The sequence below is a fragment of the Bombus vosnesenskii genome, unplaced genomic scaffold (assembly GCF_011952255.1).
Source record: "Bombus vosnesenskii isolate JDL3184/JDL3185 unplaced genomic scaffold, Bvos_JDL3184-5_v1.1 scf7180000013262, whole genome shotgun sequence".
Classification (NCBI taxonomy): domain Eukaryota; kingdom Metazoa; phylum Arthropoda; class Insecta; order Hymenoptera; family Apidae; genus Bombus; species Bombus vosnesenskii.
In genome coordinates this window covers 4,621,882-4,648,812 of record NW_022882922.1, presented here as the reverse complement: position 1 = coordinate 4,648,812, position 26,931 = coordinate 4,621,882, and the positions used below count along the sequence as shown (strand labels likewise).

The following is a 26,931-nucleotide window of genomic DNA, read 5'->3' as shown; positions in this document are numbered from 1 at the left end:
TCGCTAAAGAATTTCGCTTCGTTTGTTCCTCGTATTTACGCGTGTGCCGAGGCGAAGGCCGTTCAACATCGATTCGTAAATCGATCTTGATCTTTGCCGAGTCACATAGCCTGGCATGCGCTTTCTCAGCCGTGTTTCGGACAACCGTGCGCGAATCGAACAACGTTTTCGCTAACCTCGCGAACGCCAGTCTATCTACTACAATACGATCTAGTCGTCTAAAATCTAATCCCGATCTAAGGGTGTCCTCGAGTCCGTCTATAAGGAATTTCTTTGGTTATTCACGAACTAGACTAAGGGAGCTGCTTCTTCGTCTAATCTTCGGTAAATAAGAGATCACTCGCGGCTTACTACCACATCGTTCAAACTAATTCCACGAAACAAACGATATATCCCGCTCTAACGATAATCGATCTAAGTCTAATAAAGCGTAACGTCACACACCGAGATCTATGTACAATCGGTCGGTTCGATCTAGAAATCGCAACAACGTGAAAATATCTGTACATCCCGATCGAAGCGAAGTATCCTCGATCTACCGCGATCTAGACACGTGTCCCGAGGCGAAGTAGAACCAAGCGCACAGCAAGTGGAAATCCCTTAGCTCGCGAGCGTGATAAACCCAACGAGCTAAGTCGATTCGTTCTGTATCGCAACCGATCGAGGCGGATTTCGTGGGAATCGAGATTCATTCGAAATCGAGGAGGATTTTAATTGAATCGAGCCGAGAGACCTTGTGATAACGGATCGAGGAGCGAGGTGCGTAGGTATTCTGGTGTTGATAGTACGAGGGTGGTCGGTGAGCATGATGATGATGGTGATGGTGATGGTGGTGGTGGTGGTGGTGATGGTCATAGTATAGATCATTGTCGGTATCGTAGTATTGGTCGTGATGGTGATGGTGGTAGTAGTAGTTTTGATCCTGCTGGGAGGGCACCTCAGCCAGCAATGGCTCTAGCTCGGGGGCGCGATCCTCGTCAATAACTACGGGTACAACCCCAGACCCACCCCCTCCCTGGCTACTCTCTCCGCTGCTGCCTAGTATATCGTACTGGTGGGACATCTTCCAGTTCACCTTTTTATTTCTGAAATCAAACCGAAAGAGAACAAGAAAATCGTCGTCGCGATTACAAATACTCCTTTCTGTTTCGTTCTTCGTTTTGACAGAAATCGAATTTCTCCCTTATTATTTCCAACGTATCCGTAGTTTCTCTGTACTGGCATTTTAAGTTGTCACGAGTTCTCGTTCTTATGGAGCGTTCAATGGAGAAATACGGTCTGTCGCAAAACGAAGTCGATACCCGATTCGGATTAAAACGGAGACCAAGTACCTGATGCTACGTTGACGTCTACTGTGCTCGTCGTCTTCCTCCATGTGCTCCTTGCGTTGATCGAGCTTCGTTTCCGGCGTCGGCCGTACCACGTGTTCGAGGCTGTTCGCCCTACTTCCGGCTGCGTGATTATTTCCGGTATGATTTACCGCCGTCACGTCCAGTATGCAGTTGAATAAGGCCGATTGCTAAAGTCGAACGTGCGAAACCACACCGACTATCAGAGTTGATCGATATTTCTTTTATGTATGTGTTTTTATATTTTTACTTTGTCGTTTTATCGATCGTCGTTTACAGACGTTTCGATCTTCGAGCCAACTCGTAATATCGTACAGTATGTACAGGCACATACAGGCTTTCTTTCGTTCTCCTCGCTTTACCTTTTTTCTTTTTTTTTTTTTTTTTTTTTTTTTATTTGTTTTATCTCTCTGTTGCGTGCTTTCGAGTTAGAAGGAAAAAAAAGAACGATTAAGATAGAGCACGAGTTGTAGCAACGAAACGGCAGTAGAGAAATTTTCGCCAAAAAACAGAGGCCATGCTAGAAAGAGTATTACGTGACATGGTGCACTTGAGAGTGTCGCTAAGAAAAAGATTTTTTCCTCCAACGGCAAGAAAGTACACGTTTCTGTTTTTTTTTTTTTTCGTTTACTTTTTTTCTATTTGCTTTTTGAGATGCGTGTGCAGAGAATTGCAAAAAATGTCGAGCATCGAAAGAAATTGTAGTAAAAGTGGTAACTGTAATCTGTGACGGTGGATCACTCTGGCAAAGCCTGTATATGTTTCTCAAAAGCTAGATTCTTACGTACGTATATCAATTATTTTTCTTATTTACTTGTCGAGTGTTTACAAGTGAGCGTAAGGAACTATATGCAAACGAAGACATTTAATTACTCGTCACGGTTACGGTACTGTAGAAATGCAAACGTTAGTAGGCATGCAACGTAATAAGCGAATCGTTCATATTCCTCGATATTGGATGGACGCGCGCAATATTCCCTAGTCCCCTGTAATTCTTCGAGCAAATCAATTTGTAAATTGGTCGCAGAGGAAGATGCACGATTGGCGAATATTTTCTTCGACATATCGATACATACATATGCGAACAGGTCGTGGACAAACACAGTACACAAGCCAACCATAGCGAACAGAACTACTTTGGGGGTACTAGACTAACTCTATTCGTTTATCGTATACGTACACATAAACTGGACGCGGGTGTACATTTCACTCGAATTACCAACATGCCTACGTACGCCATATTTGGCTAGGTCTCATCTACCGTCGATTATCTTCGTTCAAATACTCCGAATACGATAGGACAGAATTTTTAACTGCTCAAATACTTGGTCTACAAATATTTAGATACTTTAAATACGACGAAAAGCGCATCCTCGCGGAGGCCCTTTTCCCCTCGATGATCGAGAAGCAACGCGAATATTCGCCGTACTTCGAACCATCGTACCTCGTACGATACGTTCTTACGTGGTCCGGCGAACGATCGTGGTTGCATCGCGAAAAAAAAAAACATTTGGTTGTTCACAGCATCGTTCGTTTCGAGAGAAACAAAAAAAAAAAAAACAGGCCGTCACCGAATCTTCCGTAGAAAAACTTGAAATCTAGCTAGTTAAAAAAAGAGTATATGGTAGTCGTAGTCGTGTTGTATGCGTGTAACCGAGTAACGGGATGCTGAATCGTGTGTCCTTGTTGTAAAACCGTGTGAGAAGGTAAGCCATCGGAAGAGAATCAGCAAGGCAACGAGTCTAAGGAAATTGTAGATTCTCTAAGAGTAATCACTACGCTACGTCGTTAGAGAGAGTAACAGGTAGATAAGAAAGAAAATAATATACAGTTCGATACATATAACGAGAAAATCTAACTCGACGAACGCACCTCGATTCGATCGTTCGTTCTCTCCAGAACACGGCCCCGGAGAATCTGGTTCGAATCGAGAGTGAATTCCTCGATATTTTGTCTAAGAGCTGCTGTAGGGGGCGGCGATAACGAGAGAATAGAAAGGAAAAGAAGTAAGAAGAAAAGGTACAATCAGAGCTGTAGCAAAGTTTCGTAACAAGGATATACATCGTTTCGAAAAAATTCCAAAAGAAACAACTTTTAATGCTTGATCTAAGATCGACTATGTCGGACACCAACTATCAAATACATTTGGGCTTGGAGAACTATCGCTCTAAGAGATGAAATCGGAAATTGGTGATCACTAATTGCGACCTAATTAATGGAATGATACTCGAGGCAAAAGGCGAGCTATGTTCGAGGATCCAGTGTCTCCGGTATTTTTCTATAGGAGGTTCCACGTACTGGGTAATTTACTTACACACAGCTATATCGTGTTCTCGGGGCAAAGAGCCGATTCACGTGGGAACAACGTGCGAACGATCGCCCACGTGACATCGACACCACCACTAGAAAACTCAAAACGTCGCGATTCTATGCATCGTCGCGAGTACCTTTCGTAGTACGGTTTTTCGTTAAAAGTAAAAACCTTCTTTCGTCGAAAGCGGAAAGAAGAGGCAGAGACGAAACGTCGATCAGAAGTTGACGATGCATAGAATCGAACGAATTTAACTAGATTCAAATATTATCCTAGACTAGTTGCTTATTGTTTGAAGAGGAAACGTGCCATTAAAGAAAGGAAATTCTTTTAAAAGGAAAGACTAAAATATCTAAAAGTTCTATATAGTGTAAACTCGACAGATGCTCTAGTAATTACTTCCACTAATATATTAAGTGCCTAAGAAAGAAGAAAAGTTCGCTCGTGTGATTGTGATTCTATATAGAACGCAACTGCCGTTGATTTCATCCTTTTCATTTTTCTGCTTTTTCTTTTCGCAAAGTTCGAATTGCCGATAGCGTGCGCGGCTGGCGATTATACGCGGCGGTATTCGCATCAATTGCCGTTGCGTTATCCTCTATCGATCTGTGATTCAGTGACAGTTGAACAGTTAAGGAAAGAACAAAGGTCTACGATGTGAGAGGAAAGTAACTCTAACGAAAATGTACATGTGTGATAGATGTCATAGTGTGTGCACGCGTCTGTATCGTGGATCTGTGTCGATACATAGAAAGAAACGTACAAGATTAAGAAAAAGGGCAGAGATACAACCGCCGATTCGTAAACGAAGGAAAAAGAAAAACGAAAAGAAGAAAAAGAAGAATTATACTTTTATCGACGATCGAAATCGATCGATCGAGTATACTTTGTAATATGTACAAAGGATACGGTACACGATAGGCTACTGTGTCTCTGCAGGAGATAGCGATTGAAATATAAAAGGAACGTATCATTAATGTTATTATGTACAAGAAAGGTAGATCATTCGCTGCAAAGTTTTCGCCGTTACTTCGCTTCTGTATGCACTGTCGATTAAAACGTATCTGTTTGAAATTTTCGTTAAAACGTTTCGACGATCCACCTTGCAGCGAACGACGAAACACGTGAACGATCGTATTGGTGAAACGTAATGTAACTCTGTACAAAGAAAAAATAAAACGGAAAGACCGTATTAAGATGATAAGATAAGTAAGAGAAAAAGTAAGTACTACCGCCTGGGCTGCAGGACTTTGCCCGGCATTATCGTTATCGATAAGATCGTTATCGTTCTGGAAAACAAAGAGAAAAGACACAAAGAGATGATTGATAGCTGCGTGAACATCCTCTTGTCTGGGTATATAATAACTACATAAACATAATACAGTATCTGTGATTAATATCCAGTTTTCATAAATTACTCCTACGCTAATGTCGCAATAATAACGATAATCATAATCATAATCATAACCATAACAGTAATAATAATAAAGATAATAGTAACGATAACAATAAGAACAACAACGTAATTCTATTTATCGATAATTCGAAGGTTCAAACCTCGTTGTCGTACTCTCTTTCTATGACTTTTCAATGGAAACACGTATAAATTCAACACACAGATTCTTTTCTAATATTCTAATCGTAACTCATTCAAGACTTATATCGTCCTAATTTTCTATGTGTAATCCGTATTTGCGTCGATACGCCGTACGCTACGTAGCATCGACCGAAATAAATTTCGGATCGTCGTCGTATCGTTACGGCCGTCGAATTTATCGATCTTCCCGATAATTAACGCGTAGTAGCGATCGACGTATCGACTCTAGATAATCTACGTTTAGTCATTTGCATGAAATTTGAATCGTGACGTTCAGGAAGGGTGACACATCGAACTGCTTCTACACATATCGACTCGGCTAATTCAACTCAACAGACAGAGATTGAACGTCTTCCTTGTTCGTAATATTCGACTAACGATAAATCATGCCGATTCGTTATCCCAGCGAGACCGTTCGAAGTTATCCGAACAACCACACAACACCGTTTATCGACATCTCGTTCGTTTTATTCGTCGCAACACGGCTACGCTGGGATAAAGAGTTCAGCAAACAAATTTCGAATATTCTTTACTCGTTAGAATGTTCGAGAAATTCTCAGCACTACTGAGCACACATTAATATAGCGTGAGAATGTTGGGAAACGGGAAGAAAGCTTAGAATCGCGTCCGTATTTCCAAAGGCATCTTGATATTTCCGATGAAAATCGTCCTCGAGGTAGTTCCGTTCGTCTTATCCGTTCGTTTCGGGGAATTTTCTAGCAGTCTCTGCGATGCTAAGCTTTCGTGGGCAATCAAGAAGCTACTTGGAATCTTGGAAATCGTCTATTCGAAACGTGATTTTCACACCGTCCATGTGAAATCCTACCACGAAGAAGCCAACGACAAACATCCATTCGAACTCAATCCTCGACTGCATTCCTACGAGGTTCGCCTGGTCGACTCGCTTCGTTCTAACCAAGTTAACCACTTTCATTGGGAAACAGTGCAAATCGACGATCTAACGAGGATCAGCAAGGCGACGAACAAACCACGTGGAAGTGCAACACAGAGGTTCCTTGTTTGAACAGGGAAATATCGCTAGGGACTTTCATTTTCGTACGAGTTACACTCGAACCGTAACCAACGATAAACTCACCTGTCCGGTTGATTCTATCTGACCAAACCTGGTCGTCCTCCAACTTTCGAGTATCAGAAGGCAGACGTATATCTTACCAACGGTCATCTTATCTTTGCCTAATTCTAAAATCAACAAAATCAAGACGCTTGTTTGTAGAGTGTCTCGAACAGCGATACCGTTCCAAGTTCCATAAAATTCTCACCTTCGTTCCTAGGTATCAAAAGGTCCAACATCTTTTTTGCCTGCAGAGGCCAAATGCTTCTGATCGTGTCTCTCAGTTCTTCGTTCGCTTGGTTCCTTTCGGAAGCTAAAAGCGAATACGAATCGTGAAGCAACGTTCCAACGTACGGATCGAGCCTAGATCGGTATCGTTCGGTGATACGAAAGCGATTGCGATAGTTTGCTAAAATTCGCGATACGAATTAAAGTCGATCGACTTGACTGAAATTTCAATTTTGCGAATCGCTCGATCACCCAACGCGACACCGACGTTAATAAGGCTTATTAACGCTTATCAACGAATCCGATGATAACACTCACCCCTTCTCACTTTGATATTGAGATTCTCGCGAATCAAGGCGAACAGAGTGGTAGTGAAGTTCACCTTCAAGTCGACGTCCACCGGCATGTTCATCCTGATGAGCTTCTTATAGGCAAGCCTGTTTGGACATTTGTTACCAAACCCCAACGGTGGATCCATGTTCTTCAGCATGTCGTACATCTCGGTGTAATGAATCTTGCCCGTTGCGTTTGGATCGTATTCGGCCCAGATTCGAACGAACTCGTCCAAGTGATGAGCGCCCAGGATCGACGAGTCTCTCGTTAAATAATCGAAATTATCCATAATGACGGCAACGAAGAGATTCAGCATTAGGAACGAACAGAAGAAGATGAACGAGACGAAGTAGGCGTACGCGATGTTCGAGCCACAGCCACCAGGTTCTTGCTTTCCGGCCTTCACGTCGCACGGACGACCTTTCACGCAGGACAGCATGATATTCGGCCATGCCTCGCCAGTCGCACACCTGATAATAATTCACGTTTCAATCGCTTCTCGCGGATAAATCGTTTTTAACGAGAGATTCCTATCTTCGAATGTCCGACTTTTACGAAACTTTTGGCACGCGTACAATTTTCAACGATAATTGCTGGCAATACTCGCGATAAATATCGTGAACGATGAGAACGATGGGGCGAAACGTTTCGAAAGCTTGGAATTTTTACGAGGTTACATCGACAAACTTTCGTCAAAATCGGAAATTCGAAGACGACGGCGTCTCTTCGTCGAACCTCTACTACAATTTGAAAGCTATAGCCATCGAAAGTTGATAGACATTTGTGCTGTAATCAACGACTCGTGAAATTCGTCTTGCTTCCGTTTCTATGTCTTTCTCGTTGGGAGATCGCCGTTAAATGGAAGTCGATAATGGAATTTCAGAATTCGTCGATCGGAACTTGCATGCAAATTACTCAACTCGAAGCATACGATGCGTCGTCAACGGGAACTTTTGTAAATATTTCCACTTTATCGGTATCAAACTACAAACGTTTAACGTTAGACTCGAGTTACACGAGTGTTTCGATACGTCATATATCGAATCTATCGAATATATCACTGAGAAGACGGTTCATGCATAGAACTCTGGTTTCCTCGTAATTAGATGCAACACCAAAAGCGAATACTGGTTTTAGTAACTCAATTCTCTACTCGACTGCTCTACTACAGTGTCAGTTTGAAGTTGTACGAAATAGGCGTAGTTCAGCCTGTTCGTGTTTAGTGTGTTAGTTAATTGAACCGATAGAACGTAAAAGTAATCACCTCGATCCTTATACGCGTATCTTTCTTTCTTTCTTATTCTCCGAAACATCGTCCAACGAGAATTAAGTTCCTCGAGAATTCAAGTTCCTCTGACTTTGAAATTTGCGTGTGTTTAAGTTTCAGCGCAGTGCTCTTTTCGCAAACAAACGAAACACCGACGAAAATATAAAACGACAGAAAAGAAAAATAAATACAAAGGGAACGAAACGTAAGTAGCTGGTTTCATTTTTGTATTTCTTTAATCGTAGTTTGTGACGTGTTACTTACCGAAAAAGCAACATCAGACCTTGAATGAAGCTTTGGAAATTGTTGTGCTTGGTAATAGAACTATCAGCATCCAGCGCGATGTTACCGAATACCTGAGTCCGACAGAAAGAAAAAGACCGTGGCCAAAGGGCCAGCACGGTATTAGCAACGTTTTTCCTTCCGATCGATTCGATTCGATTTAACTTTAACGCACCGCGAAATTGACACGTTCGTCGTTCGACACTCGCCGAGTGACCAAGTGATCGTACACGTTCTTTAGTTTCTACGACGATTTCACGTTACGATTAACCAGTGTACACAGCGATAGCGTCGATCTACTCTCTAACAATACGCATCCACCACATTAATTACGATCTACGGTCTTTTTAACTCTCTTCTTCGTCTTGACACCGCGATTCCCTCGAGAAAGAGAGAGAGTGTGTGTGTGTGTATATGTGTGTGTGAGAGAGAGAATTTCGTTCACCAATTTTTTTATAAAATTCAATTTTGCAGAGATTCCCTCTCTCTCTCTCTCTCAAACATCGCTATAACTTGATCAACTTGAATAAACTAGGGCAAGCATCTCTATGGAACAACTGTCTAGGGGAGATCTAATTGCAGGGTTCGATTACAACAGAGATTGACACGTCGAGCAGCTTACTTTTGTTAAACCTCATGCCAACAGCCCAATACTCTACCATAATGGTCAGTCGCTACCGATCGTTCGTGTTTTTTGGCTGTTTTCGCTCGTCTTACGGACTCTGTACGTTTTACACGCTGCTCTTTCGCAGAAACGCGGGATTCTTTCACGAGGCAAACCAGATAAACGCGTGACTGATCGGTAGCTTTCTCGTGGACAAAAGTTCACTTTAACCCAACTTGGAACTTGCTCCGTTTAGCTGCTCGACTCACCGAAAAAGCAACATAAGACCAGCGAAGAAGGACTGAAAGTTGTTGTGATCATCGATCGCTGTTCCTGGATCGTTCGATATATTTCCAAAGACCTGACAACGGAATTTCATGGTCACTAATGGTCCCACTCACGACCGAGTATCGTTTAACATTCTGTTCCTGTAAATAGCATGACTCGCCCTGTTCCCGACCGAGCCGTCTCCGATGTCGACTTTTCGAATTGTCGCGCATTGGAAACTCTCGGTACGATTCGACGGTCGTGTCCGTGATATCAAAGACGAAATTAGAAAACTGCTGACGAGCGTGTAACGAACGTCGAAGTAATTTCTCCGACGGGAACGTACGTACCTGCATACCGATGATCGCGTAGATGAAAAACAACATCGCTATGAGAAGACAAACGTAAGGCAGAGCCTGCAATAAGTTTAGAATTAAATCGATTCGATCGAATAAAAACATTCGACGTCCACTTACTTTGAAGGATTGTACAAAGGTCCAGAGTAAAATTCGTATCGTGTAGCCCTGTCTGAGTAGTTTGATCAGCCTGGCGGCGCGAAACAGTCTCAGGAAGCCGACGTTGATGAAGTTCTCCTGCGGAGGACACAGGAAATTGCACTTAATCCCCAAAGATGCCGGCTCCTTATCGCGATAAGAGGAAGGCTTCGCGCGTGCAACGTGCACAGTGTCGTTGGCCTGCTTCAAACCCGTTCAAACGCAGTTTAAACGCAGTTAGACGCTGCCTTCGACACCGTTTCGATGCGCGAACGAAGCTACGAAGGAATCTGCGGGATCTTACGGCGCTTTCGTTTCGACGTACCTTCCGGGCATCGAAATATTTATTTATCGGAACGTGATTTTAACGCGAGACGTGCTTTCGTTAAAGCGTTAGAATCACGCGGATTGGCGTACGAGAGTGTTCGGTAGGTCGTTCGTTAAACCCATTTGCCGCAGTCAAGCCTCTGTTATCGAGCGACGACTGCACGGTGAAGCAAGGTGAAAGATTCGATTCGCGCGTTAATACCGCATCCATATGCCATTCGAGGTTGGTTTGTTCTCGTGTGCTGCTGCCCTGTGTACTCGCGTTGAGTATATGTCGTGTGCAGTAGTAAGAAGGATCTCGAGAATGTTTATGCGTTCTATCGTTCGTTGTATCGTATAATTTATACGTGCAACGAACGAGCAACCGTGATCGTTCGTTCTTCGGGATAACAAAGAATCGTTCGTACGTGTAATTACGTATTCCGTCTTCGATACATCGATCGAACGAAGTTTCTTAAACGTATAACCGGCGACAACTTACGTCTGTGGGTGTAAATGTGACGAAAGTTATACCTTTTTTTCGCCTAGTTGGCCGCCACTGGGCATACTCGAAAACCGCTCCTAGTACAAAAATACACGATATTGCAAGATTATTGGATCGACCGGACGGTATGCACACTGATCTCTTAATATGCGAATATAGAACAAACTAGCGGAGATTTACATGTATGTACGTATGTACGTATGTATGTATGCATGTTTATATGTATGTATGTATGCATGTTTGTATGTATGTATGTATGTATGTATGTAAGTATGTACGTATGTATGTATGTATGCATGTTTGTATGTATGTATATGTATATATGTATAAATATATATATACATATAGATATAAACGAAGCTTAGTCTGGCGGCCACTGAGACTGACGCTTGTAACAACTGTCGTTTACGCGAAGCTTGGTGGACAAAGGTATGTATGACTTTGGCTTACCTCGATATCTAAAAGTAAGTTTCAGCCAAAATATCACGTTAATCGTTGTCGATTCAGCAAACCTACTGGGAGTGCAAGCATTTAAGGGAGATCTCGACTCGACAGCCTCGATGTGGCATCGACGCTCAACTATGCGTCTGACGCTTTTACTGGATTATAATTACGGCATGTGGAAGTATAGCACGATGTTACTTCGGGTCTTAGTAAATACACTTCTACTACAGAGGAGTAAAGAAATACTTGATGGATAGTGCTGTATTTACGTTGATCGTTCGAAAGAACGTCGTCTTTACTATACGCAGTGAACAAGAACGAATCTTTCGAAGGAAAACGCTGGCGAAGCTTTCTCGAAAAACAACATCTTCTCCCTTCTCTTCTTTCCTTTTCTTTTCTTTCGACCGTCGACCGTCGACCGTCGTTGCAAATGATTTATCTTCGAAAGCGTTTCCTCCCTTCGAAAGGCCACTCTGACATCGTAACGTACATGTATACTGCGTATACGTGTGTAATCCTGGTAATCGTATAACGTACAGGTGTGATAACGTACAGGTGTGACAATGTACAGTGTGGATGTGTAGCGTATGAATGCAGCATAAAGCTACGCAGATACATGAGATTGTAGGGGCTCGAATAAAATCGTTGATTTTACCTGCTAACGTGTTATTATATTTGTACACTTTGCTGAAACTAAAGAAGCAGCAAAAGGGTTAAAGGAAAGACAACACTCGATAATGTACAGTCAAGCAAACATTGGGGATCGAGAACACAGTTAAGAGGACGGGAACGAAAGGTTCCGTATAATCGGGTTTCTCGTTAGGTAAATCAAACGCCTGGACATTCTACTTCTCCTTTCGTAAAACTACTTCACTCTGAACATTTACTCGACTCAGCGACTTTAAACGGCCATTCTTGCCGAAGCTCTACGTACCCCGAACTCGATCACGAGGGCGTCCACGATGCTGCCGATCACCGTGACGAAGTCGAACATGTTCCAGGCATCCTTGAAGAAATTCTGTTCGCGGGGGATCAAAGAAGAAATCGATTAGAAACCATCGCGCTATCGATCTTGCCTATCCTTTCGCGTCCAAGCTTCTTCCAACGTATTTACCCATTCTCGCTCGCCAAACGATCTTCGTTCGTCCGCGTCTTCGTCTTTTTGTTCTCTTCTCCGTGAGAACCGGTAATCGGATTTCCAACGAGTAGAACGTTGGAAGAAACTCGGAGACGGTTTGCAAGTGTGTAAATGGTTCGCGAAACTAGCGCTAAAAAAACTACCAAAACTCGGTTGGAAAAAGAAAAAGAAGGAAGCTCGGACCCGCGACAACGGGACCGACCTTTCCATTCGTTCGTCCTTCGTGTCTCCTAGTGTATTCTAGTGTGCTTCTGTGTGTAGCTGTGTGTGTACTCGTGTATGCGCACGTGTGCATCGCTACGCACATTTTCACGGGTGTGAATGTCGGTTTCAGAGGTAAATACACAGAGCTGTGCTTTGGAACGATACGTCGGTCAAAGAAATAGGGAAAAAAAAAAGTGGTCTGTCGTATGCGCGTAGTCGACGAAAGCGGTCGATGTAACCCGATACCGTAGTAACGTCGTGTACGTAAAACAAAAAAAGGTATCGTTCGTCGGTAGATAGATGCGATAGAGAGTCGTACGGTTGGCTACAACGCGTCGTCGGCTAAGAGATAAAACATCGAAAAGAAATAATCTAACGATATCTCTCCAATTTCTTCTCGCTCGTAGTTACAGTGTTGTGTGACAAGATGAAGAGACTTGGCTGAGAGGGTCTTTAGGCGATTACGAGATAGCCGAGTCGCACGGTTCGGTGATCGATGATCGGCTGAACTATAAGTGACGGGATCTCTTCTAAAGATGTATCTACTACGGGAGCATGCCGTAATAGGTATAATAGCAAGCAAACTAGAGAGAGATAGAGACGCGGTTCTATCGCGAGAAGCTCTACTTTTTCCACCTTTTCCCGGGGGCCAGGAAAGAGGTCACTTTCGTCTAATGGTAGAAAAATATACGCAAGCCAGTAGTAGAGATTAATCAGCGTAACAATCTCAACTCTATCGCAGCTTCTCGGTACTATCGCCAGTTACAGTTTACCTCTAGCTTTTACTTCTAAATACAGGGCGATTCAAAGGTATACCGACGAACTTTGTTTCATTTCACGACCGTTTGCGAACAGTACGCGTAAAAACAGCAGGAAGGTGGGAGAAATTACAAAGCGACTAAACTTTACGGCAAGCGTACGGCAAGTCGAGTATGGTCGATAAAAACCAACGAAAAACATTCTACTGGTCATTCGCTGACGAGGTAAATACTTTAGTTTTATCTCGGTCGGTCGCTTCTTCGCCGCGGCAGTATCGACCGCTACGCACACGGATAAGGTTTTTTTCTACGAGCATTTCGCAGTATTTCACCACAGTGGGAGACCAATTATTAATACTCGTTCCCCCCATTTTTACGAGTACCGCTCGAAGTTAATCGGTACACGTTTCGATCGCACTTGCATCGTAACTCTGAAACAGATCAAACAACAGGGGGGATCTTACGTTCACAAAACTGTCTACTTGTCACCGCGTCGATCGAATTACGCGGACAGACCGACTCGAGAAAGCCACACGGTCCTCTCGCTTGAATTTCAACGTTTCGATCGCTCCTCGATACGATACACGCTCGATATATTCCTCTTTTCTGGCGCTAGTCGTACATTTCGTTTTACGTACGTTTCTCGATCGACGACGATCGTTCGATCTCCAAATCGCGGCCACGCGAACGCTTAATCCTCTCGCCAGTTACCGCGTTTGAATTTCCCTCGCGCGATGTCGATAACGCGCAGGCTGGTACCAAGTTCGGTACAGCGAACAGATTCGAAGAAGAGATTTACGTTAAAAAAAAAAAAAAAAAAGTAAAAAATGTGGTAACACTGTATAGGCTATAGAAATATATAGTTGCGTGTGATTGAAATTGGTGGAGTTAGTGATTAAGAGGATTTTTCTATACCTTGTATCCGAAGGCGACGAGTTTGAGGATGCACTCAATGAGGAAAAGGAATGTGACGGCGAAGTTCACGATGGTCAAGGCGTCCACAAGTTTTGGCGGCGCCTCGTGATACTATAAAATACACCCAACACACAGACGTAACACAAGCCTAGATTTTGTATCGTTGCCCGTCTTTTTTTTCTTTTTCTTTTTTTTTTTTTTTTTTTTTTCTTTATTTCCCCACTACGATTCTTTTCTACGTCGCGAGTCTCCCGTTCGTTAAACTCGATTTCACGCAACTTCTCGTCAACTTTCCAGACGGGCTACACACAGTCACGTCGTGTTTGCCAATAATTCGCGTACATTTTCTACTCGTATCGGTTCGATTTTCCTTACTCTCGTCGTTTACCTCGTATCAAACCCCCAGCCGTTTTACTCTTCCGTTTTCCTTCGTCGTTCGACGACTCGAGCAAATTCTCTTTCTCCGCGCGAGATGCTTCCCATCCGTTTCTCGCTCGTAAGCAGTCGTACGAAAAGAAAAAGAAAAGAGAAAGAACAGAGAGAGAGAGAGAAATTGAAACCGCGAACGAAAGAAAGTTTGCTCGATTCGTTCGTCGAGGTTCGAAGTTGGCTCGCAACGGGGTTACTTCGATATCATCATCGACTCTTTTCTACATTTCTGCCACTTTTTACCGCGCTCTCGTATCACAGATACATCGGCGCGACAGCTTCTAGCGATAAAGAGGAGAGAAACGCGAGGAAATTTCGATACTCGCGACTGTGGCTCGCGCGGCAAGCAATTTTCGGAAGATCGAAGTAATCCCTTTGCGATAAACGGGAACCGGCGGCTCCCTCTTTCGATCGAACAACCGTTCGATCGACCTATCCTCTTATTTTCGCCTTCCCAAAGTATTCGAGCAAGTCTAACCAATCTTCGACAGAGCGATCTTTCCAAGTAACCGATCGTTCCCGCGCGCTTCATCGGCGCACCCGAAACGACCCATTTGGTGTACGTGTGTGTAACTGTGTGTGCGATGGGTGTGCGTAGAACCCGTAGCTGGTCGTTCCCGGTGGTGGTAAAACGGCATGCGTGTGGCGGAAATCGGTGACAGTCGTCGAGCCTTCCGTTCTTCTCGTTATACTTTGAAATCGACCGTTCCATGTCGAAGCACCGAACGTTACGTCGCGTTCCATCGCCAACGGAGTTTCACGAACGAGTACGAGTTTTACTTCGTTTTACCGTTTCGTGACTCCACCGACGCGTATCGAAACTCGGAACGTACCGACGTTCGTTCGGTACTGTCGTTCACGATCGTATCTCGACGAAGCGGCGATCGTGACAGTGATATCCGTCGTTGGCCCATAACACGCAATCTTTGCAAACAACAGAGACACCGTTCGACGTCGAACATCGATTTTAGACGCGATCGTCCGCGTACTACCTTCGTCGATTTTATCGTCTCGCTTTTATCTCGGTGGACGATAACTAGCGAGGAACGACGATCGAGAGAAATCGATGCTTCGAGTCCAAGCAACGGTGCACGCATGCGAGAATAAAAAAATACATCAACGTGCGGTGATTACGTGCGGATGCAACCAGGCAATGAGCATACGGGGAGCTTTAGAGTTACGTTCATCGTGCGTGCTAGCCGGATTTACTTCCTCGAGGCGGTCCCCTCCGTTCGACGTAGTATCTCGTGGGAAAAGTTTGGTCGAAAAATTAAAACAACGAGCCGAAAAAAGAATAGAGAGAGAGAGAGAGAGAAAGAGAGAGTGTGTGTGTGTGTGAGAGAGAGAGAGAGTGAGAGATATGAACGAAAGAACAAATTGACGTGATCGTTATGATTTTTGTATCTTCGTGTCTGAATACCGGCCAATGTGAAACGCTAGTGTGTCGTGTAGTGTGGTGTTGCGTGTATGTGGGTTGCGTGTATGTTTTATAAACTACCTTTCATAGCGGTATATCGAGGACGCGTTTAACAGCGAGGTACGACGCGACGTAGATACGGTTTAGTTTCGAAACTAACGTTCCACGTCTTGTTTTCGAAACAACTCGCGGTTAAACGCGTTTTCCGTTCTCGTTACGCGTACAATTGCATCTACAGACACTACGGATTTTGGAAAATTCTATTTCGATGTTTCGTGTTCGATGATTCTGAGAGCGTCGAATCGACGAAGACCGCGGATCGAAAAATTTCGAAGACAAACGTTCCACGAACTTTTCTTCCATATTTCTCGATTCTACGATCCTCGTACAGCAAGAGAATGCGTGTACACGAACGCGCAACGCGTTCGATCGGTGTTCAGAGCCGGAGCATCCGCTGCGATCTACCGATTCTCGATATCGACGAAGCAGGCAAAAGTAGGTAAGTTTCCACGTAAACGAACAACCGTTTCGAATCGAACAAAAGATCGATAAAAGACGCGCGTGTGCTACGAACGTTTAGCGTCTGTTCGGCTCTGGACACGAAAGATTCTCCAACAATAAGTAGCGATCTACTACACTCGTACATACACGTATCCTTGCGATACACGGATATTTTCGAGTACTCGAGTAGACAAGATACTACCTATTCTTCCAAGAAAAAAAAAAAAGAGCTCTAATTGCACTCTAACAAGCGAAACTTACCAGTCTACTTCGAAAACTGATTCTGCGATCGTCTTCTCAAATTTGGTAACTCTAAAGTCGTTGCTAAATGGATTTCTTTTTTTTTTTTTTTTTAATCGTGCAAACGTCATCGGCGCGGAACGACGAATACGACGAAGACAAAGTCGCAGGCATCATTTTTCGAGGAAAATGCCGCTCGAAGCGTGATCGCACGCTCGAGCTGGCTACTCTAAGCGAGTACGTTCTTTCGATAATCTGTTCGATGAGGGGAGGTGGGATTTGTTGGTATAGTGGAGCTTACCCTGACGCCGAATGCGGCGATCTTCAGTATGCACTCGACGGTGAACATCCCCGTGAAGCACATGTTCATGTACTTCAGCGCGTTCTTGTACGCGTCGCTTTGCCGATGGAACTGCAATGCATACACTGACAAACACACGGCCGAGAGAGACAGACAAACGGACGTACAAGCCTATGAATTGCCGCGTATTCCGACCACGAGCCACACGGTGGGAATCGACGCTTCTATAACCACCGCGATTCCCCCCTTTCGCCGTTTCTCGTCTTTCTCCGTGTCTCCCGGAAACCAGCAGCAACGGCAAAACACCGAGAATCGGAGAAAGGGCAAGGGCTCTTCTCGATAATCAAGCGATCCGTCCATCGACACGCTTGCCGAACACCATCTACGGACGACGTACGTGCACGTATTTTGCCGTAAAGTCGAGGAAGAATCGTTGAACGTGCTGGAAATCGACTCGTTCCAAGTTTAGCGCGTTGATAAATTTAGCATCCTCTGGCTTAGGATATCGCGACGACGATCGAAGCGTCGCGTATCGTTGGACGGTTCCCCCGGTGTGACACGGTATTACAAATATATAAAAGACGTGTGTATATATGTATATATATATACACATATATATATAGATATGTATACGTATATATATGGATATATAGATATAGATATATATGTATAGCGAGGGACTTTCCAGTCGACAGAAAAAGGGAGACACATAGGCGTATAATATTAGCGTTAACCTAGATACGTGTATCTGTACGACCGTACAGGGTGTGTACGGTAACGGTGACATTAAAGGGATTGTTTCCTCTTTTATAACGGTAAAGTGAGGGGGGCGGGGGTGGCTTTAGGCGGGCGGTACCGTATCAAGCGTGGAGCTAACTTGCGCACATGACCATGCCGGTACAAACTGGATGTCGCGACACGGCGATCTTCCCGTCTTCTAGAATGAAATTACGTGGAAAAATTGGATCTTCGTACCGATTGCGCGATATCCTGGCGATCAATCGCACATCGAGAGCTCCGACGATGATCGATCGCGTTTGACGAGACGCAACGACCGAGGGGACGAAACCGCGGCTCTACGACGCTGATCGTAAACTTTGGAACGATCGCGTTGTTTCATAGAATTCGCGGCTTTGAAACGATGCGAATTGCCTTGGTTATCGATGTCCGAATTAATAGCAAATACAGGCAAAACGACGGAGACAGCGATTCCGCGTTTTCGACAAAGTAGGAACTTACGAAAAGACTACGAAAAACGGTATCTCTCGGTCGTTCGCGTTAGGATTTGTTTCTAGAGTGGAGCGATACGAGAGTTTGGTGTGCTGGAAGAGAGAGTCAGAGAGTCGTGAGAAACTAGAGGAAGAACGAATCGTAAGTCGGCGAAAAGAAAAACGACGAAAGGAAACGAAACGACGAACCGAAAGGAATTAAGATATGGAGAGCGAGCTAAGGCACGATCGAAAGAAAAAAATAACGGTGGTTCGTGGAAGGAAAGGGGACGGACGGTGTACGAAAAGGATCGGTTCGCTCGAGGTACTGAAATAATCTTTCTTTCCTCTTTTTCGTCTGTTCGATTTCGAGGAGGGGATTGGAAGGATCGAATCGTGCGGGCGCCCCGTGCAAGAAACGTGTCTTTTTCTTTGGTATTGGAACAAACACACACACACACATTCGGTAGACCTCGTGTTGGTTGGTTCGCTCGACACACAGTCCAGTCGAGTTGGATTCGCTTGCGAGCAGCCAGCATGCGACACGCAGTTTTGTAAGTACGTGTGTAACGAACAACGGATGTGACATCTTGTGTGCGATACGTGCTGCGGAACGTGTCGGGAACAAATACGTGCCTTCGGGCAAAGAGATCCAGCCTCGTTGTTTCTTCCCTCGACTTTCGTCGACGATCGTCCAACTCGAAAGAGTCGACGACGCACCGACGAGAATGTCACGGAAGAACGACGATCTCGTTTCTCTTGGCCGCGATATTTAAATATCGTGTGTCGCTTGTGTGTGCTTCGCATTCACAAAACCATGTGCAGTACGGTGTAGAAAATGATCGGTCGATGTTGTTTCGCATCGTCAGGCAGCATTTTCAAAAACGAAAAGGAGTCGAAAGGAAACGAGCGATGCTGTGTACCCGATCGAACTTTTGGCGTGGATTCGACCTCGGTAACTGCGGAAGTATACGCAGATGTATGTCTGTATCGCGTGGATCGACTCGACTAGCCGAGTCGCTAAGCATCATCGTACACGTGTCGCGTGCGTCCTCTAAAACTTCTACGATCGCGTTGTTCGAGCGCTGCAACACCGAAGAGCGTGAGTTTGCTCGCGTCCGCGACGTAATCGCGATCGACCGAGGCGAGAAGAAGCGTATCTCTCTGTGTTCGCAACAATCGGCCTTCTAACGAGTGTAACGCTGGAACGCGAGAGACAGCTCGTGCGAAGACCGCGAAGACAGTGGTGCGCGCGCCAGGCGAACAGACCCGGCGTTCGAGGAAACGAACGAATCGAGAAAACGATAGCGAAAAGAGCAGAGGAGAGAGAGAGAGAGAGAGAGAGAGAGAGAGTAAAGAAAGGCGCGTGGATTGGCGTGCAGGGCTGTCGTATGCCGCAGCGTTTTCTCTCGTTATTTCGACCGTGTACTTTCTATTCTCGTTGATCTTCGATCGAATCAAGCCAGTTACTTGTGCAACGCTTCGAACCCCGCCACCAGTTCAAACATGGGCTTGTCAAGGCGTACGAGTCGAACGCACGTCGTGTGTGTATGTGTGGGTGTGTGTGTGTGGTCGTGGGAACACATCGATATTCGATATCGGTTTTTCCACGCATCTTCGAGTACGTCTACTATCAAGACGAGGACACAGCAGCGGGCATGCAATAAAAAGAGGAGCAAGGAGTAGAAGAAGAACGGCACAGAGAAAACAAAACGGTCGCGGAACGCAGAACTTTACCGAACGTAATGAAAATCGAACGAAATGAAAAGAAGCGAAACGGAAAAAACCGATATACAAAGGGAAAATAAAATATCGGAGGAAAGCGAAAAGAAACGTAGGATAAACGCGCGAGACCGAGGTAGGTGGTAGGATAGGATAGAGCAGAGCGCGAGTGCCGTGAAACGTTTCCTTTACCTTTCAACGCGTTCGAATTCGAACGCTTATACGAGATGAGAGAGAGAGAGAGAGAGAGAGAGAGAGAGAGACCGATTACAAGAGATCGATATGTTCGAAAAGTAGCTACTTCCATGGAAGATCCAATCGGCTTTAGTCGTTCGAACCGATTGCAAATTCAATGGACGAGCGAGACAGAACAGCGTGCCGGAAGATGCGAAGGCACTCGCGCATGCCTGGCATGGAAATAAAAGTGTCCCGATACTGGAACGAACGGGAAAGAGCATAAAGTAAAAAGCATCGAGACACGTGGTGAATCGCGATTGTTCAACTAAAGTCTGCTCCGAATGGATTCAAAATGACGAAAGAAGGAGAAAGAAGAGAAGGAGGAGCGTTTGGTTTTCCAGAGGGAAACGCAAGAGTATTCAACACAGCTGTGTACACGTATCAGTGGGTACAGGGATGACAATTATACAGAGAACAATAAGTAAATTGGCAGGCAAGAACAACAATGTCCTCGTACAGATATAACGTTATATATCTTACAGTTGCCTCGAACTCTCCATTGTGCACGTTTGTCGATAACGACGAGTGATAGATACGTTCTCGCGACTCTCGAAACCACGAGAATCGGTGTTAGGCTGCTTTTCGATTGGTTAAAGTTGCCAAACGCGAGATCGAGACTCGACGAAACCCGAGAAGATCGAGTACAGAGAAAGGGGAAAGAAACGTTGAATCGATCGTTGTTCGTAAAGTTACACGGCTACGCACGAAGGATACGAAACGCGTGCTTCGTTCAGGCGTTCGTTATTCGGTCTTCTCCGTCGTGCGTTATCGCTGTTATCAGGCGCGTAACGTCCACAAGAAAATCTAATTACGCTTCTCTTCGAGACGTTTTCGGAGAGAAAGAGAAAGAGGGGCAGCAAACCAGCTGATCATTGACGCTTACCTTCATCATGAGCAGTACTGTGTTTAATACGATGAGACCCATGATAAAATATTCGAACGGCGTCGATACCACTATTCTCCAGATTTTGTACTTTACGCTGTTTCGTTCTTTCGGCATGTACCTCTCCAAGGGGCGAGCTTGTATCGTGAAGTCTATGCAAGATTTCTGAAACGAATGGAAACGAAAGGAATAAATCGATTACGCGCGACGATTCTACCGCGTCGATCGATCCACGCTTTCGTATCCGATTTTTCTCTTAGCGTTAGACGAGCCAGCACATCCTCTCGTTAGTATACGACTGACATAGAGATCCGGTTAACGGTAGTCCAGCCAACCAACCTGATTTTTGTCGATTTCGCCGTCTTGCAATTCAGCCTCTCCCTGCTCCTGGAAAGTGATGATAATCAAGGCCACGAAGATGTTGACGAAGAAGAATGGAAATACGATGAAGTAGACGATGTAGAAAATGGACATCTCTATACGAAAATTTTGAATGGGGCCTTTGTCCTCGTACGTGGCCGCCATCGAATTCTGCAGGATTTGTGGCCAACCCTCGCCAGTTTGGACCGCGAACAACGTCAGCATCGCGGCCATCACGTTGTCGTAGTGAAAAAACTGCGACTGCCACTCTCGTTTCCTTGGCTCTGGCAATAGGGCGCCCTCTTCGAAAACGAAATATTGACCCCTGCGAGGCACAGCGAGGAGAGCATAGTGAAATTTAACGATTAGAATTTATTTGGACGGTCGCAAAAAAAACGAGGACAATGTTTACGATAAAAATGACCAGTACCTCGACGACGTTGGTCGATCGGTTTCGCCGGCAAAGGAAACAGAAACGAAATACTCACTGGCAATCCTGTTCCGTATATTTGCTCTCGTCGTTGCAGTAGAAGAACTTGCCGTTGAAAAGCTGCACCGCGATCACAGCGAATATGAATTGGAACAATATATACACTATGAGAATGTTGATGACGTTTTTAAGACTGTTCACCACGCAGTCGAACACCGCCTTCAGCTTCGGCACTCTCTTGATCGTCTTTAACGGCCTAAGTACTCGGAGCACTCTCAACGACTTGATCGTCGAGAGATTTTGTCCAGCCGAACTACCGGTCATGTCGAAGGCGAACGAAACCGCGGCGCATATCACAACCACCGCGTCCATAATGTTCCAGAACTCGCGCAGATACGAGCCCGGGTGAAGGATAATCCCTAGATCGATGATCTTCAGTATCATCTCGACGGTGAAGACACCGGTGAACGCGTAATCGAAGTAATTCAGAATTTCGTTCCTCGGCGAGTTCTCCTTTACGGGATCTTCGGCGGCCAACGCGATACTCGACAGAGATATCACCACCATTATGAAGAAGTCGAAGTACCTCAGGTTGACGACCCAATGGGCGGCTCTTCTTACGCTGTCGTCAAACACGAATTTTCGAATTTCGTATTTTACATACCAATCGCAGAGATCTAAACGGGCTATCGGAACGATCAACTTACGGATTCGTAGGGGACAGTATAAACATGGAGGAGTATGGCAGCATTGGTTTTGGTCCCGTGTCATCGTCTTCATCCTGCTTTTTCTCTTCTTCGGACGACTGTTTACCACCTTTTCCGTCTTTGCTGAAATTCAAAGGCAGCAATTACCGTTGGCAGCGATTCGTTCGTACCGCGTGTTTCACATTCCGTAGAAACCAAAGGGGACACTTACAAATTCTGGTTGGGGCTCGGAGGGCAAATTTCTACCTTGGGCGCGCCACCGTCTTTCGGATTCTGCAGAGATTGGATCTCTTTCTCGAGTTCCTGCGCCTGCTTCTGTTTATCCTCTACTTCCTCCTCGTCCTCGGCGGCGCTCAGCTCCTGTGCGTTTGCCAGATTGTCGACGGCGATAGCCAAGAATACGTTCAGCAGAGTGTAGTTGCCGAACAGCACCAACACGATGAAGTACAACGAGTAGATCATGCCCCTCTTGTGACCGCCTTGCGACTCTATACCCTGGTACATCACTTCGTTCCAATCTTCTCCGGTCAGGATCTGCGTGCACCAAGTTACACCGAATTACAAACGGCACCGCCGACAACGCGTCGTTTCTCTTTCTACAACTATCGAAGCTACTTTCGTCCAAACATTTCGTCTAAAGATTGCGCCGACGGAAAGACCATGTCTCGTGTAACTCTTTCCTTCGCGGTCGAACGTTCGAAGCAAATACGCGAGTTAGATAGCGGTCGAACGAAACTTACTTGGAAGACAGTGAGCAGCGCGATGGGAAAGGTGTTGAAGTTGGTGGGCGGCGTGCCGTAATCGAAGTTGAACTGGCCGCCAAACAGCTGCATACCGAGCAGCGCGAATATGAGAATGAAGAGGAAGAGCAGGAAGAGCAGGGAAATGATGCTACGCATCGAGCTGAGCAGCGATATTACGAGGTTTCTCAGGCTCTTCCAGTATTTGGTGACCTTAAAAATTCGCAGGAGTCTAAGGGCACGTAGGACGGAGAGGCCGAAAGAGCCGGACTTCACCTCGGACCAGATCACTTCGAAGATCGATCCTGAGATGACCACGCAGTCGAAACGATTGAAGCTCGAGTCGAAGTATGTGCGAGGACCGAGCGCGTACACCTTTATGAACATCTCCAACATGAACAGAGCCAGGAACACGAACTCTGCGAAGTCTGTCAACATGCGTTTTAACACCGTTCACAAACCGGAGACACCAATGAAATTGCTTTCGTACAGAATGATTCTTTTGCTGGTTAATTCAGAGGCAATGAGCGCCAATTACAATATGCTACGCTATACTATATACGCTATATTATACTATGCTATGCTACGCTACGCTATACTATATTATACTATACTAAAGATAGCGAGAGTGTGTAATTGGCGGCACTGTCGCTGAGTTAACTACTCGACGAAAAGATTACCCTGCACTGATCGTTTGGATCTGCCGGAATTGTTTACTTACAGAGGAAATCGGTCAGCCATTGCGGCTGGCCGTAATGCTCCACGGCTACGCAGACGGTGTTGAAGAACACAAGAACGATGACGAACCAGTAGAACTTTTGCGATTTTACGGACTTTCGTATCCAGTACCTGAATCTTCTCTCGGCCAGCCAAAACTGCTTGCAAGGTCCCTTTTCTTTCGTCGAGGAAGCCCTCGAAAACCCTATAAACCGTACATCGATCGTTTTAACAATAATTTCAGCATACTCGTATCTCTTCGATACCGCTCCACCGATTTTTCTCGTGCCTGTCGTCTTTTCTTTTTCAATTTTTTCTTTTTCTTTTTCTTTCTTTCTTTTTTTTTTTTTTTTTTTTTTTGCTACAACAAAGATATCGAGTAATTTTTCCAACGAATTTATCCAACCAACGCTTTATTTAACCAACGCTTTCCCGATAATATATATCGTAATGCGATACAACGAATTTCTTCCCGGAAAAATGTTGCATCGCAGAACGCCAGAAGTTTGTCGGCACTCGGTGATGTATTCGATATCGCGATCCGATTCCAGAAACTTTCTTCCATAACTCTCGCTGATAATAGGTTCTACCAAGTTCGTCTGGAAGATCCTGTTTATCTTTGTCTTTTACTCTTTCCTTTTTTCTCTCGTTCTTCGATTATTTAGCGGACGGATATATAGCGGACAGAGACACATCTATTCTAGAGATTACTCTAAACACAAGCGGCTGTTTCTATCTATTCGTGATCGACGATGCGTGAAGCTAATCTACGACTAGATGTCGAACGCTACCACTTAACCAGTTTCTTACGGCGTTCTATTTCGTCAAACAGATTTCTCGCCGTACACTACTAAAACATCGATATCGGTACTCCTCCACTGCTGGACGTACCTAGACCACGTGGATACACGTTCGCCTGGCACATTCGCCACTCGTCGTTTTATCGATATCGATGAAACGTGAAATACTCGTCAACGAACGGAAAGAACGACGGGTATCGGCGATTCTCGCGAATGTCCCAGGCTGATCGTTAAGTATAAATATACATAGATACAAGTATACACAATTACACCAGCCAACAGAAGCAATTCCTAGAAAAAGGAAGATAAAACGTCTCGATTCACCGAGCAGTGTGTCGTAATTTCCGAGTGTTGAGAATTTCGAAGACGACTGGAACCCGACTCGCTCCTACATACGTTTGAGTTTCTTCGCAATTACGATGATTACGCTCGCTTTGTCGCGCTGTCTTTTCCCGCTGCCGTATATGGATATGTATGTACTTTAACTGCGCGACGGTAATTCTTCGGTGCGAAGATGCGAGATATGCAACGACGTAAAGTCGATTATACGTCTCGGAAACGATTCGCCCGTCCACGTGTCGTCAGAATCACGTTCGAATTCGCGTTTCGCGCTCATCACGTGCAAAAATCTCCAACGATCGCGATCTCGTTGATCTACGTGTGTACATGAGTGGGCGTATGTGCGTGTTGCGAGTACCGATGCGGTTGGTCGCGTGCGTCACAGGTGAAACGAAAGAACCTTTGAAAGGAAAAACACAGAGGAAACAGATACGAAAACAAGTTACGAATACAGCCTCGTTTACGTTGCTCTTTGCGAATCGTAACACTGTCTGGTTGTAGTTACCTTTCAGTTTTTTCTTAGGCACTGAAACAAGAGGAGCATCTGATAGCGTGTGTCTAGAATGTTCGTCGCCGTGGTCGAGGGAATTAAAGTGTCGCTCTTTATCGGATGCGAAACAGAAATCAGAAGGAACGTCAGATCGTCCCACGAGCAATTCTCGCTCGCGCCAACTTCTGCCTTTCTTCTTCTTCGTTCGTTCGTTCGTTCGTTCGTTCGTTCGTTCGTTCGTTCGTTCGTTCGATCGTGGACAGAATTTCAACGGAAACGGGCGAAGGAACGTAAACTTATTACTCGTGAGACCATCCGACTTTGGTTTATTAACGCGTCGATTGCAACGCCGATGAACACGAATATGCAAAATAGAAAGTAACGCCGAGGGAGACTTGGAAATGAAAGAGAAAGCGAGCGAACGTTTCGAAACGACGCTCTCTCCCCAATGCGAACAGGGAATGATCGTAAGACGTAAAAATATTCTTTAACGTCTTCCATCCGATTACGAACGACGCACGAACGATGGTCGGTTTACCGAAGGTCAATGCGAGATCCTTCGTTAGAGACCGAATCGTTTCAAAGATTATCGACGTTTCGATGTTCGATCGAAGAGGAATCAAAGATAATGTCGCGTTTGAAGTAACGTCGAGCGGGAAAAATACAACTCACCGTCGTCCTGGTCGTCGTCACCTTCCTCTTCCTCCGTGTCCGTGCTTTTGCTCTTGCCAAGCTTCTTCTTTTTCGCCTCGGCTCTTTTCCTTCCTGCGAACATACGTACATTTTTTCTCCTCTGTCACTCGCTCGATACGCCTTAACGTTCTCGTCGACCGGAGAAACTCGCAACGAGACCCACCCACCTACCTTCTAATATGTGCTTCTTCTCCTCTTCCGTGGTCCTTTCTTCCGCGAGTATTACCTCCTCTACAAATAACAACGTATATTTACTCTCTATACGGTGGAACACACGAAGAAGACGAAAGCGAACTCGGTCGAACGAAAAAGGATCGACCCATCGTTAGACGATGCGTAAAATGACCGATACAAAAAGGACAAAAGCTACGAGAGTTTAGAGCCTAAAAAAGACGTTAGCCGTAAAGGGTGCAAGATCGATAAACGATGTAGCTGGCATGTTGACTTTCTAACCTGCTTTGCAGATCCAATTCAGGTAACAGTACAGTTCATGCTCGAGCTGCTGCTGTCTTCGCAATTTCAGGAAGGACTGCCTGTTCTCCACCTTTTCCCTCTCCTTCGCAAACTCTCTACAAGCGTTACAAAGATGATAGAGCAGCGTTACATGGGGCGACAGGGGATCGTTTCCACATAAATACGCCTT

General features: G+C 45.1%; 1 protein-coding gene across 28 annotated transcripts in view; it reads right to left on the bottom strand.

Annotated features, from left to right (window-relative positions):
• Window positions 1–26,931, bottom strand: part of LOC117237605 (voltage-dependent calcium channel type A subunit alpha-1) — a 103,318-nt gene that overhangs the window by 5,492 nt on the left and 70,895 nt on the right. For 6 of the 28 annotated variants that reach the window (XM_033510732.1, XM_033510822.1, XM_033502158.1 and 3 more), the window contains 21 exons: window positions 26,742–26,857; window positions 26,460–26,519; window positions 26,268–26,360; window positions 23,971–24,171; window positions 23,250–23,677; window positions 22,721–23,043; window positions 22,510–22,632; window positions 21,861–22,424; window positions 21,352–21,697; window positions 21,013–21,177; window positions 14,075–14,185; window positions 11,994–12,077; window positions 9,787–9,903; window positions 9,661–9,726; window positions 8,422–8,513; window positions 6,876–7,360; window positions 6,538–6,642; window positions 6,354–6,457; window positions 4,893–4,949; window positions 1,332–1,519; window positions 734–1,085 (listed from right to left, as the gene is read on the bottom strand). In XM_033510732.1, coding sequence (XP_033366623.1) covers window positions 734–1,085; window positions 1,332–1,519; window positions 4,893–4,949; window positions 6,354–6,457; window positions 6,538–6,642; window positions 6,876–7,360; window positions 8,422–8,513; window positions 9,661–9,726; window positions 9,787–9,903; window positions 11,994–12,077; window positions 14,075–14,185; window positions 21,013–21,177; window positions 21,352–21,697; window positions 21,861–22,424; window positions 22,510–22,632; window positions 22,721–23,043; window positions 23,250–23,677; window positions 23,971–24,171; window positions 26,268–26,360; window positions 26,460–26,519; window positions 26,742–26,857 — 4,180 coding nt within the window. Of the gene's footprint in view, window positions 1–733; window positions 1,086–1,331; window positions 1,520–4,892; window positions 4,950–6,353; window positions 6,458–6,537; window positions 6,643–6,875; window positions 7,361–8,421; window positions 8,514–9,312; window positions 9,405–9,660; window positions 9,727–9,786; window positions 9,904–10,644; window positions 10,693–11,993; window positions 12,078–14,074; window positions 14,186–16,962; window positions 17,074–21,012; window positions 21,178–21,351; window positions 21,698–21,860; window positions 22,425–22,509; window positions 22,633–22,720; window positions 23,044–23,249; window positions 23,678–23,970; window positions 24,172–26,267; window positions 26,361–26,459; window positions 26,520–26,741; window positions 26,858–26,931 lie in introns of all 28 variants that reach the window. The other 22 variants (XM_033510170.1, XM_033510416.1, XM_033511240.1 and 19 more) reach the window with 17 other exon arrangements.